This window comes from Danio rerio, chromosome 4 (assembly GCF_052040795.2).
Source record: "Danio rerio strain M-AB ecotype USA chromosome 4, GRCz13ab, whole genome shotgun sequence".
Lineage (NCBI taxonomy): Eukaryota > Metazoa > Chordata > Actinopteri > Cypriniformes > Danionidae > Danio > Danio rerio.
This window is the reverse complement of record NC_141024.2, coordinates 66713684-66726166: the sequence shown is the minus strand read 5'-3', so window position 1 is coordinate 66726166 and position 12483 is coordinate 66713684. Positions and strand designations below refer to the sequence as shown.

The following is a 12483-nucleotide window of genomic DNA, read 5'->3' as shown; positions in this document are numbered from 1 at the left end:
CCAACACGTCATTTAAGTTTTCAAATAAGCCTAAAAGACTCGATTAGCTGCATCAGGTGCATTTAATTAGAGAGTTGAATATATAATTTCTTTATATATCCTCCTCTATAGCCTGCATATAATTGTTTTTGTAGCAGAAATAAAGCTATGATTAGGCCGACCCGGAATTTTTGCAGAACTCCGCAGATGTTTAGCCTATCATTAATTCTGTTTATTTACTTGAGTAAATGTGTGTAAATCTATATTTATTCAGTTTTTAAATTAATTTCAGTAATATTATTGACTAATGTTAAAATGTTCGTCTGATTTATGTACAATGAGGTTTGTACAGTAATATTTTCTGTCTTACTAGATATGTTATATAAAAAACTTGCTTTATTTACCAAATAAAGTGAATCTAATTGGATTTGCATTTTAAACATTAAATAAAACTTAAATAAATTATTTTTTTTATTTCATATATTAAGGTTTAAGTTATGATAATCCCAAAATAATTCCGCAGAAATCCGCAGACTTCCACCAAAATTTTCAGCAGAAATAGCAAAAAAACATCTGCAGATTCCTCCTGGCCCTAGCTATGATATATTAAATGTGGTGTACAGTGTGACATTTTAGTTGACGAAACTTAGTTTAATTTGCATGTAATGTGGTATCTGAAGATTAGACATATATTTAGATACAGATTTATACTAACACAATGATACTAAAAACCAAAAAAAAAAAAAACATTCATTATGATTTCACAAGGAATTTAACTTTCAAATGGCTTTTCTGAAAATTAGTGCTCAGACATACTCTTTAAGGTAAAATTAAATTAATTATTTTAGCTAGGCACTTGCATAACACATACTCCAGTTATATGTCATAAAACAAATAATATATATTTGTGGTAATATGAACTGCTGCAATGCTAATCTTTCTCCTTTTGGTTTCTTGCTTTATTTAAGGGTTCCCACAACAAGGATTAGATTTGGCTACTGCAGTCCCGGTTTGGGCCAGCCTCACTTGTGAAGACTAAAGTTGAAGACAACATACAAGAACAATTTCGAGGATGGCAACACACTTTTTATTCCACCTATTTATCCCCTTTTATGTGTAAGCAACATTCCACAAGATAAAACAAAACTAAATGACAGGTTATATCTTTTAATTTTGTCTGTTTTCTTGGAACATTGTACACAATTTACAATCAGTTATATATATATATATATATATATATATATATATATATATATATATATATATATAGGTCAGAGCAAGAAAATGTTATGTTTTCTTCTGGAGAAAGTCTTATTTCGGCTAGAATAAAAACAGTTTTGAATTTTTTTAAAAAACATTTTAAGGTCAATGTTATCAGCCCCTTTAAGCAATTTTTTTTTACTGTCTACAGAACAAACCATCGATATACAATAACTTGCCTAATTACCCTAACCTGCCTAGTTAAGCTAATTAACCTAGTTAAGCCTTTAAATGTCACTTTAAGCTGTATAGAACTGTCTTGAAGAATATCTAGTCAAATATTATTTACTCAGTTATTAGAAATGAGTTATTAAAACAATTGTCATTAGAAATGTGTTAAAAATATTTCCATTAAACAGAAATTAAGGGATTTTATATATATATATATATATATATATATATATATATATATATATATATATATATATATATATATATAAAATGACAAAATCTGTTTTGTGTTGTGCATTAGTTTGCTTAAAAAAACTGGTTATCTCTGAGAAAGTATTGTTATTTTATATTATTGATGTGTTATTAGTTCAGAGGAGATTGCAAATTGTTGAATGCCATTTAGAAAAAAATTGTAAAAAAAAATTTACTACAGACTTTAATAAGATTTTATCAGACAATTATTTTAATTTGTATGATTTTATTTACTACTGTAAATATTGTTTGCTTGGTATTTATTTTGTGTTTGTGTACTCTTTTATTATTGTAACTCCCTGAAGAAAGTCTTTTGGATACTGAACACATGACTGGTATTATCTTGTATTTTAAAATTATAGTCTTGGAAACATGCATTTTCTTTAACACTATTTAAGAAATTATAAGCATGTTACACAAGTTATTTGTGTTTTTACTATAGTAAACTATAGTCACCCTTAGTGTACATGTTTTGAAGTACTTGTAAATATTCCTATGGTCTTAATATAAATGCTGCAATGGACTTTGTATTTAAAATCTTTATTTCACAGTAGTTCAGCCATGGTTATAGTACAACTTGTTGGTTTTGTTTTAAACGTGGTAAAATGGTTATGTGTGATAAAAGTATGTTAATCTATTTGTATGTGTGTGAAAATATTAATAAATCTTCAATTGTTATTGAGAGTGTGGTGTCGTGTTTAATATAAATAAGCAGCTGCAGCAGCTAGTGGTCCATAAGTATGAGCAAAACGCCTGAGAACAGCGCCTCCGCGGAGCGGCCGGTATTTCCGGTTGCGTCGTCCTAACATCGGCCGGACAGCGTTTCCGATCATTTGCCGACGTCGCGGCGACATTTTGCCAATTAGCAAACGCTCCCTGAGCGACATCGCACCGATGGAATTTTGAAAATCGGCACGACGTCGGCCCAACGTATGTGTGCTGTCTGGGATATATATATTGCTATGTTCTGCATAGGTCCAGATAATATATAAAATGGCATGAAATGTTTTTTGCTTTTCATTTTCCATTCTTTACTGTTTCTGAGGATTCAGAATGTTTAGATACTCGGTCTGGAAACAAGTCAGAAACTCTTAAGTGAGGAAAGGATTTTTGCAGAGTATTTATACATGACTTTATTTGTTTATTTTTCAGTGAGCAAGAATTTGACGCAAGGATTTAGCTTCATTTAAAGAAAACTGGCAATCTCTAGTGATATAGTTGTCAATAAAATTTTTTAAAAAAAAATAATGTTGTCTGGGGTTTTGTTTGTCAGGTAGGTAAATGGTCCTTGGAATTGTAGAAAGTAGGGAATTGTTTGTCTAAACGTTGTCTGGTAGTCAATACCACTGCATTCTTATCAAAGCACATCATTACTCCATATCACACTGTATTGTTTGGTTATAATTTTGTTATTTTCAAAATGCAACTTTATATATAAACAATACAACAAAATCCATATCTCTATATGAAGACGTATAACTAGGCTACAATTAACCGTTACACTATTCAACTATTAGTGTTTGTAATTTTTCTAATTAATATAATCTAAATTAATTTGCAATTGGGCTTTTGCATATGTGAAATTATTTGGTGAGTGTATCAATTCTGCATATTATCTAGTAGTGAGTTTATAACTCGCTTTCTGAAACATTAACTTGGCGTTCATATTTAGCCTAATTAAATAAAAAATATATATATTTATGAACAGGACATTTAATAATCTGGGAGCGTTGACTTCAAATGTTTTATTTGGCCATGTATCTTTCTTTCATCCCCTCGACTGGACGCATTAGGAACAACAGGGGGGAAAGCTGATCCAAGTCTGCAGACGCCCCATATAGGGAATAATTACTCGGGAACGCCCTTGGATAGAAGACGTGAAACCATTAAGATCAGTAATATGCTCCGATTCTCTGTCAGTACTAAACAACTTAATTACTGGAACATCTAAGGCAAGACAGGACATAATGAATGAGATAATGCAAAATTTATTCAGAATCAGACAGGGTGGACTTTTTGTAAGCTTCTTGTGGATTCCTGGTCATATGGGAGTAGTAGGTAATGAAGAGGCAGACCAACTTGCAAAGGAAGCATTACAACATACTCAGATAGAAATAAAAATAAAAATAAGTAAGTCAGAGGTAAAAAACATAATTGCAAAAGAAACAGGTAGAATGTGGCAAAGGGAGTGGGATAATGGAGAAAAAGGCAGACATATGCATAATATTCAAGGATGTGTGGGTGGTACTAGAAATAAGTTTGGTAATAGAAGGAATGATGTGGTAATAACTAGGTTGCGTGCTGGTCATTGTTTGCTAAACCAGTATAAGTTCAGAATAGGGAAGCACGAGACAGGATGTTGTGATAAATGCGGGAAAATAGAAACATTAGAACATGTAATTACAGAATGTGTGGCATATGACAATCAGAGATATCAGTTAGTTCAAGGATTAAGTATTTATGGGATTAAAAATTTGTCATTTCAGACCCTATTAGGAAACAGTTCAAATCAAGTTGAAATAATAATGCAATTAATTAATTACTTAAAGGAAACAAAATTGATTAATAGAATTTAAGAATAGCTTAGCAAAATAAGGAAATAAAATTTACTATGATTTTTAACTAGTATTTTTTTTCTTTCTTTCTCTCCTCTCCTCCTACTGTTATTACTGTTCTCTCTTCCCTATGGTAATCTCATCCCTCCATTCGTATCATATATCTTTAGTACTCATGCTTTTTCCAACATTATGCGCTCCACACTCCTATCCAGTAGGTGGCGGAAATGCACCATTTAAGTTGGTCTGCCAACCGCCATTAACCCCATAAGAAGAAGAAGAAGAAGAAGGGAACGCCCTTGGCCGCTCATGCACGCGACCATGACCGCGCAGACACTGGAATCAAGCGACCCGCGTCGAGCGGTGCTGTAAAGCGTGTTTTAAATGCGGGATTCAGCAGACATGATCATATTGAAGATCATAGGAAATATATTGGAGAACTTTGATTCACTGAACAGCGACTCCTGATCACAGATTTCATCTCAACTGCGTCACATCAGGAGTTCAGTAATACACCCGCACAAACACTCTGAACACAGCAGACAGAGACATGCGGGGCCCAAAGGACATGCGGGGGTTCACATTCAATCACACGACATGCAGGAGGATACATGCGGGACTTTACATGAAGTAGTGTAAACGCAGGACGCGAGACAGACTGTAAACACGACACACACCGCTTCTTCTTCTGCCTGTGTGCTGAGTCAGAGAGCAGAGCTGCACACCGCCACCTGCTGTACTGGAGAGAGAAACATCAGTCCAACTCCAACATCAGAGATACTATGAAGCATATAACTGACAAGCACACAGGATTATATGATAACATAACAGATGTAACAGTCATACAAAACTGAGAGATGCAGAACACACATTAAACAAGAGAAATGAACATATATGATATATTTAAATGATTAGACTGTACAGAAAATTTTCTTCATTATTAGAGAGTTTTTTAAAGCTTTCTTGTGTCTTGTAATTGAGGTCAAAAATTATAAAATATTTGTAAATCTCTACAGAACAAATTAAAGGAGGGAGTAAGAGACTTTGCCTTGTGTCTGTGAAACTTCCCAAGCTAAATGATCAACTTCAGAGCATTATCGAGCGCATCATAGCCAGTTTTACAACTCAGAAGAAGAATCATGCACTCCTCAAAATTAATTATGCTGTAAAATAAATCAGAAATCAACCCTGAAACCTGTTTCCAGAAATCCTCAGAGAATGTACAAGTACAGAAGAGCTGTAGAAGACTTTCAGGCTCAGTGTTACAGCAAGAGCATTGTGCTGAAATGTCTGATTAAATGTATTAATAAATATACAGCAGGGGTAACACCTGTCTAATCTTCTGAAATGAGTTTATTTGACCTTATTTGGGAGTAAATGGTATTACTTGTTGACCAAATATCATCTATAAAAGGTCAAGAGAAATATTGTTTCCATTTCAGAATGTCTTTGGGGAAACAGCAGCTATTGTGAACGAGACATTTCCTGATGTGGAAGTTTTTACTCTTTTGATCTGAGATACTGACACCACCAAGCACAGTGTTTGAGTTTGCTTTGAGTTATAAGTCAGATGAGATTTCATTAAGTAAAGCAGTTTATTAGAGATGCTTTCCACAATCACGTTATAATCATCATGCAAAAACACAGTCCCTGAAGAGGAAAGCATTTCCTGAAGAGTGTAAATCTCACCACTGCTACTCAGTAAATCTGAAACTCAAATAATCCCCTTGTCAAGCCAATCTGTTTTACATAGACTTTTGTTTTTGTGCAGCACCTGCTGGTTATTCCACAGAATGCTGGTGTGTGGAGAAAAGTTCTGTTTAAAGGCAATTGCGAGAGGTCCCGAGTTCAGATCCCGGACGAGCCCCCAATTAATGTTACGACAACAGTCACAACATCAACTAAGGGAAAACACAAACAGATCGGTCTAGGGGTTTTATTAACTGAATAACCAAATATAAACAAAGCATGGGGAGAAAACAGAATAAACGAAGGCTGAAAACAAAAGGAGCAGCACTCCACGTCTGGACGGCCGCTCAAATCCCCATCACTGAAACACTGCAGCGCGAGCTCTTAAATCACCAACGGTCAATGATCTGCAGGTGCGGAGGAATCAACTTAAAATCAAAACACAGACAGCAACAAAACACTAGAGGGCGACAAAGTAACATAAATAAATAAATAATAAATACATGGACATGTAACATCCACACTTCTAATGATTGCTTATGAAAGGTTGGTCATTTAATGGGAAGTTTAGTACATTTGGAGTCACCAGAAAGCAAAAAGTTTAATCCAGCACATTTGTCAAGGAAGAGATTTGTAATATAAAGCCAGTGAATGACTTTGGGAAAGGCAGTGCTTCATCCAATTCATTTTAACCATTGTCAAATCAAGAACAGTGAGTCCACCTTTAGAAAACCTTATTGATTTTCTTTTGACATATTCTGTCCTGTTTTTCCAGATGAACTGAAATATAACCCTATCAATCACTGTACACATTTTGGGATTAACATATACTGTAAGCAGAGAGAGCGGGATAGACCAGCCTTGATATTCCTTCAGCTTTGGAAAGTAGAAGACGTCCATGGATAGTCAGGTTCCTCTGAGACCAGCAATTAAATGTAACGGGTGTCCCATCAGCAACACACCCGTCCATAATAACTCAGGTCTTGGACACAATAAAGGAAGCCATCCACCATTGCACTCAATCAGATTTATTCTCTCCGTCTGAGATAAAACTGAGATAAAACAAAGATATGTAATGCAGGAAAGTGCAGCATTAACATTCAGCTCTCTCTCTTTCACAGTCACACCAATCTCTGTGAATGTACATTTTCTTAAACTCAAAAACATAACATATAAAAATTGATAAACAACATACCTGAGATAAAACAAAGATATGTAATGCAGGAAAGTGCAGCATTAACATTCAGCTCTCTCTCTAAAAGGGAAAAATACAAAAACTCTCTCGTTGGGATCTTGTATACAACTTTAAAATGCATTAGCAATGTAATGCTTCAGCTAGCAACACACAAATCATCTAAATCGTAAAAAAATAAACATTAGGAAATCAAAACATGAACTAGTGTATTATTTAAACAACATACACATCTGTTTCGCTCGATGAAATTATATAAAATTTTTTATATCATCCCTTTTTAATTAGTTTGCGAGAGAGAGAGACGAGCTGCGCTTACCTTTCACAGTCACACCGATCTCTGTGAATCTACGGTAAGCGCAAAGGGACAATATTCTCCTGCAATTTATTTACCACAAGGGAGCACTCAAAAACCATCTTATGTATAATGCCTAATTTCATGTCATTCACTCTGATGAATTATATCATCTTATCTTTTCAACTCATAAACACAGTTTTGACTTTCTTTAAACATTTAGAAAAGTTCTGATCCTTTCAGAAAAACATTTATTAAGTGTAATACCTCAATATGTGATGGTGTGCTTGACCTAAATTCCACAAACATCTGAGATATCAGAATGAAGAATTGTCATCATTTCAGTTTTTTTTTTCTGATTAACAGAAAGGCCAGAAGCATTCGACAATCATTGTAATGCCTGTGATATTTCAGGGACTTGTTTTCATTATGTATAGAGACACATGCATCATCTGCACTATTTGAACACCTTCAACATTTGAGCAATCGACCACATAAAGATGAAGAAGCTCTGCAACCACCAGAAACAGAAAAGGGGAAACAGGACAACCTTGTCTGATTCTTCTTCCAATGACAAAACGTGGAGAAGCTCCATGAGGCAAAGACACATTACTAGTGAAGTCTTTACACAGAGTCTGAACAGTTCTCACACACTCTTGACCAAAGCCAAAATGCTTCAAAGCGTCCTACATGAAGGGATGCTCGACAGCGGCGAAGGCCTTGTAAAAGTCTAAACACAAAATGAGAGCATCATCGTTCACCAACTCTGAGCAATCTGAAAGGTCTAAAACAAGACGGATATTATTGAAACATGTGGATCTTTCATGAAACCTGATTGTGAGAGTGAAATGTGTTTAATCTTCTAGCATATACTGCGGAGAGAATTTAATAATCAGAATTAAGCAGAGTTACGGGACGCCAGTCATCAAGAAAAGGTTTCTCCTTATTTGGTTTAGGGATCAGTGTGATTATGCCTTGCTTAATTGATTCAGCTAATCCTCCTCTATCTGAGCAGTCTTTAAACATATTCAACATCACAAAACAGCCTATACAGTTCAAATGGCAAACCATCTGGTCCTGGCCTTATATGATTTATTAAAGGGGTTTACTGTAATTATAGTGTCCAATTTCGCTACAGTTATCACACTCTCTCAAACATCATGATGATCGTCACTAAGGGTTGGAATAAATGACTAAACATTACAGAAGAATTGATCAGAGCATTCTGGCTGAAAGGAAGAAGTAAGACTAGGAAAAGTCATGTACAAACTTTAATATTGTTCCTTCATCTGAGATGAGGTGACCACTAAAATCAAGGGTTGATATGCTTTTCTGCTCACCTTTTCTCTTTTCTGAATTAAGGAAAATAGGTTGAAATATTTTCTCCAAATTCAGGCCACTTGACCTTATGAACGCAGCTTTGGCCGTCTCCACATTAGGAGTATCAAGGTCTTTCTTCAGTGTATATAACTGCTCTTTGTCCTGTTCGCTAGGAGAGGAGAGACATACACTATTATTTATGTCCTGAATGATTGCAGAGCTCTTCAATTCCCTTCTGTTGTCAGATTTAATTTGGTCAATTATTTGCTTAACACCTGAACAGTGTGAAGAGTATTGTGAAAAGGAAGTCTTTAGTTTCCAATAGTCTGGCGGTCTAAAAACGCGATAGGAAGCCTTTGATATTTCATGATCAATACACGCATGATCAGTTAGCAGAGCATGAGAAACAGTACAGCGATTAATAAAAGAAGCTAGTCGATCAGACACCAGCCATAAGTCTATTCTAGATCTTTACCACATGTCTGCTTTAAACCAAGTAAAACAGGGCTTACTGATTCCATGGCCGTGTCTGAAAGCATCCAACAACAAAAGGCTGTTACAAAAGTTGATTATAACTAAATTAAGTAGTGTCTTTTAAAAGACAAATCTATATGGTGTTACGTGTTTTATGATGTTAAAGTGGGATGCTGTAACATTTAAGTGAGACAAGTGTAATGTGTGCGACAGATCAATAATGAGGCCAGGTTCAGTTACTCTCATTTAAAGCTTTTACTCAATAATTGAATTGAAACATGTAACAATAATAAATGGGGGAGAAAAAACTAACAAACAAACATTTATAATTATTATCTTTAAACAAGAACAATGAGTTAAAGCCAAATCAAAGAAATTAACAAAACAAAACAATCCTTAAATCTAATGTCTAAACTAGGCGTCAAAAAGAAACACAAATCTTCAGTGTGTACGACACCCGAACTAAACTAATCAAACTACAAAACTCAAAAATACACGGGTGGCAAAACACTCAAACTAATCTAACAAAACATCAATCTAAACTAAAACAAAACAAACCGGATAAGTCCGTTAAATCTTAGTTTAGAATCACACAACCATCATCATATGTTACTTAAAGCCAACAAAGTTCAACAAGCAACTCGAATTATCACAGTAACTGAGAGATCACAAAATAGACGAAGCATTTGCACAAACAAATTGCGTGGAGCACAAAGCGTATGCCGAGGCAGGGCGCACACCACACACTGGACTGACAGGGCTTTAAATACTTGCGGCTCGTCCTTGGATTGGTGAAACCGGAGAGCGTCATAATGATGATGGACAGAATAATAAACCAATAAGAAACCTAGGGTTGAGCAAACGGAGAGGAGGGTGAAAAAAAACAGAAAGAAAACATAAATCATAACAATGGTGTTAAAAGACAACACAGACGGGTTGTATCTGTCCTTCAATGTTGAAGTAGAGGGCTTTAATTACACAATCTATGCTACTTCAGAGAGTCAACACTGCAAAAAATGCTTTTCTTGCTAAGATATTTTGTCTTGATTCTAGTCTAAATATCTACAATTTTTTATATCAAGAAGCATTTTCTAGACAAGCAAAACATATTGTCTTGTTTTGAGAAATAATATGCCAATATTAAGTGAGTTTTTCCTCAAAACAAGTAAAATGATCTGCCAATGGGGTAAGCAAATTAATCTTGTTTTTTCTTTTGACGTAAGATTATTTTGCTTACCCCATTGGCAGATTATTTTGCTTGTTTTAAGGAAAAAGTCACTTAATATTGGCATATTATTTCTCAAAACAAGACAATATGTTTTGCTTGTCTAAAAAATGCTTATTGATTTAGGAATTTTTATATATTTGGACTAGAAACAAGACAAAATATCTAAGTAAGAAAAGCATTTTTTTGCAGTGTAATGAAATGTTTTGGCTGTGGAAAATTTGGTCATTTGGTCCCTGCTTGCCCTGATGCGGTTGATACTGCTCAGAGTGCTGTTTCTGACATTACACCTGCTGCAGAGACTGTGGCATCTTCTGCTGATGCTCCAGTCTCTGAGGTGGCAGTAGAGTCTGAATCAAATACATTGACTTTGGCTGAAATTGTTGCAGGGTCTTCTGTTGTACCTGCTTCAGTTAATTCTGAGATAGATGGCATGAATGGTCACAGTGTTACACCAGTATTGACAGAAAATATAGCAGTCACTGGAAAAAGCAACGAGGCTGGAAATGAAGCGGAAATGCAAACTGAGGTATTTTTCAAAGCTGCAATAAAGAGGAGAAAAGGCAGAGGTAAGACGACAATAACACAGGCCAAAGAAGACAAGAGCGAGACTGAAAGTGCAGTTTCAGACATGGACAGCGATTCTTCAGACTCCAATGATTCAGGCTGCTCTTTTCTTCATCACTAAATGAGGATGAAGAGCAGCCAGTGGTGTACAACACTGAACAACTAACTCAGCTTTCAAGAGAAACAAAGAGACTGAAGCTGAAGACTATTGTCCAGATCCATCTGCTCTTATAAGAGATGTAAAGAGGTGCATGAAGGAAGGAGCTTTCTGTGATCAGGACGTGTACCGTCTTAGAAAATCCATGAGAAAAATGAGAAAACAAATGCGTGAAGATGAAGAACAGGACATGGTGTGATAGCTTCTTCTGTTTTTGACTGTTTCTATCATTTATGAGAGACATTAAGATTGGAGCTCTACACTTGAATGCTGCTAGAAACAGTCAGAAGAGAATGTGTCTGTCTGAGTTTATAAAGATGAAACGTATTGATGTGACCTTCATTCAAGAGTCTCAGAGTGCTTTATTTAATGAAATAGACTGGAGAACAGAATGAGATGCTCAAGTGTTCATGAGTCACATGTCCTCTAATAGTGGAGGAGGAGCTCTATTGCTTTCACAGCAGTTTTCACCAATTCTATGTGGAGAGAAAGAAATAGTCAAAGGACGTTTATTACAAATTAAAGCAAAACTTGAGAATATTTTAATGACTTTATAAATATTTACGCTTCTACAAAAGCAGATGAAAGAATAGACTTCTCCAATTCTTTTAGTGCTGTCCTTAAAGATATCAAATCAGAAGAGTTTTTCATTTGAACAGCACAGAGAATGAGAAGAGAGATCCAAATCACTCAGAAACACATCCTGCTTCACTAAAAGTGCTTCCACAATGAGTAAGAGTGTTTGTTTTATGCGATGTGTGGAGGAATGATCATCATGAAAATAGACAGCACACTTGGGCACATAGTAAGAATCATTTTATTTCAATGGCAAGGCTTGATAGATTTTACATGTTTCATTTTCAAGCAGATTGTGTCAAAGATTGTACAATAATTCCTGTTGTGTTTTCAGATCACTCTTCTGTTATTTGTGCTATAATTTTTAATTCTGTGGAGATTAGGAGTGCCTATTGGCATTTTCATACGTCCCTTTTAAAAGATGAGACATTTATTGAAATCTTTTCTTTATTTTTGGGAATTTTAAAGAAGAAAAACATCTTTATTCTTCACTGCAGCAATGGTGGGATTGTGGCAAGATTTACATTAAACAATTATGCCAAGAAAACACTTTTAATGTCACTAAAGGAGTTCCTGAATCCATGAAGAAATGAGAGGATGAACTAACAGACCTGTTTAACACAACAGCAGCTACAAGCAGTGATCAATCTGAAACCCGGAAATCAAACACAGATTTGCTGGCTGATCTTTGAGTAGTGAAAGCACAAGGAGCATTCATTCATTCAGGTTTAATAAACATCACACAAATGGAGGCTCCTTCTAAGCTTTATT

The 12483-nt window shown here is 35.1% G+C and overlaps 1 protein-coding gene across 1 annotated transcript in view; it reads right to left on the bottom strand.

Annotated features, from left to right (window-relative positions):
• LOC137491011 (NACHT, LRR and PYD domains-containing protein 3-like) overlaps positions 1 to 4918 on the bottom strand; it is a 171845-nt gene extending 166927 nt beyond the window's left edge. The window contains exon 1 of the mRNA XM_087249684.1: positions 4669 to 4918. Coding sequence (XP_087105810.1) covers positions 4669 to 4698 — 30 coding nt within the window. The 5' untranslated portion in view covers positions 4699 to 4918. The remainder of the gene's footprint in view (positions 1 to 4668) is intronic.
• Positions 4919 to 12483: the final 7565 nt, after the last annotated feature.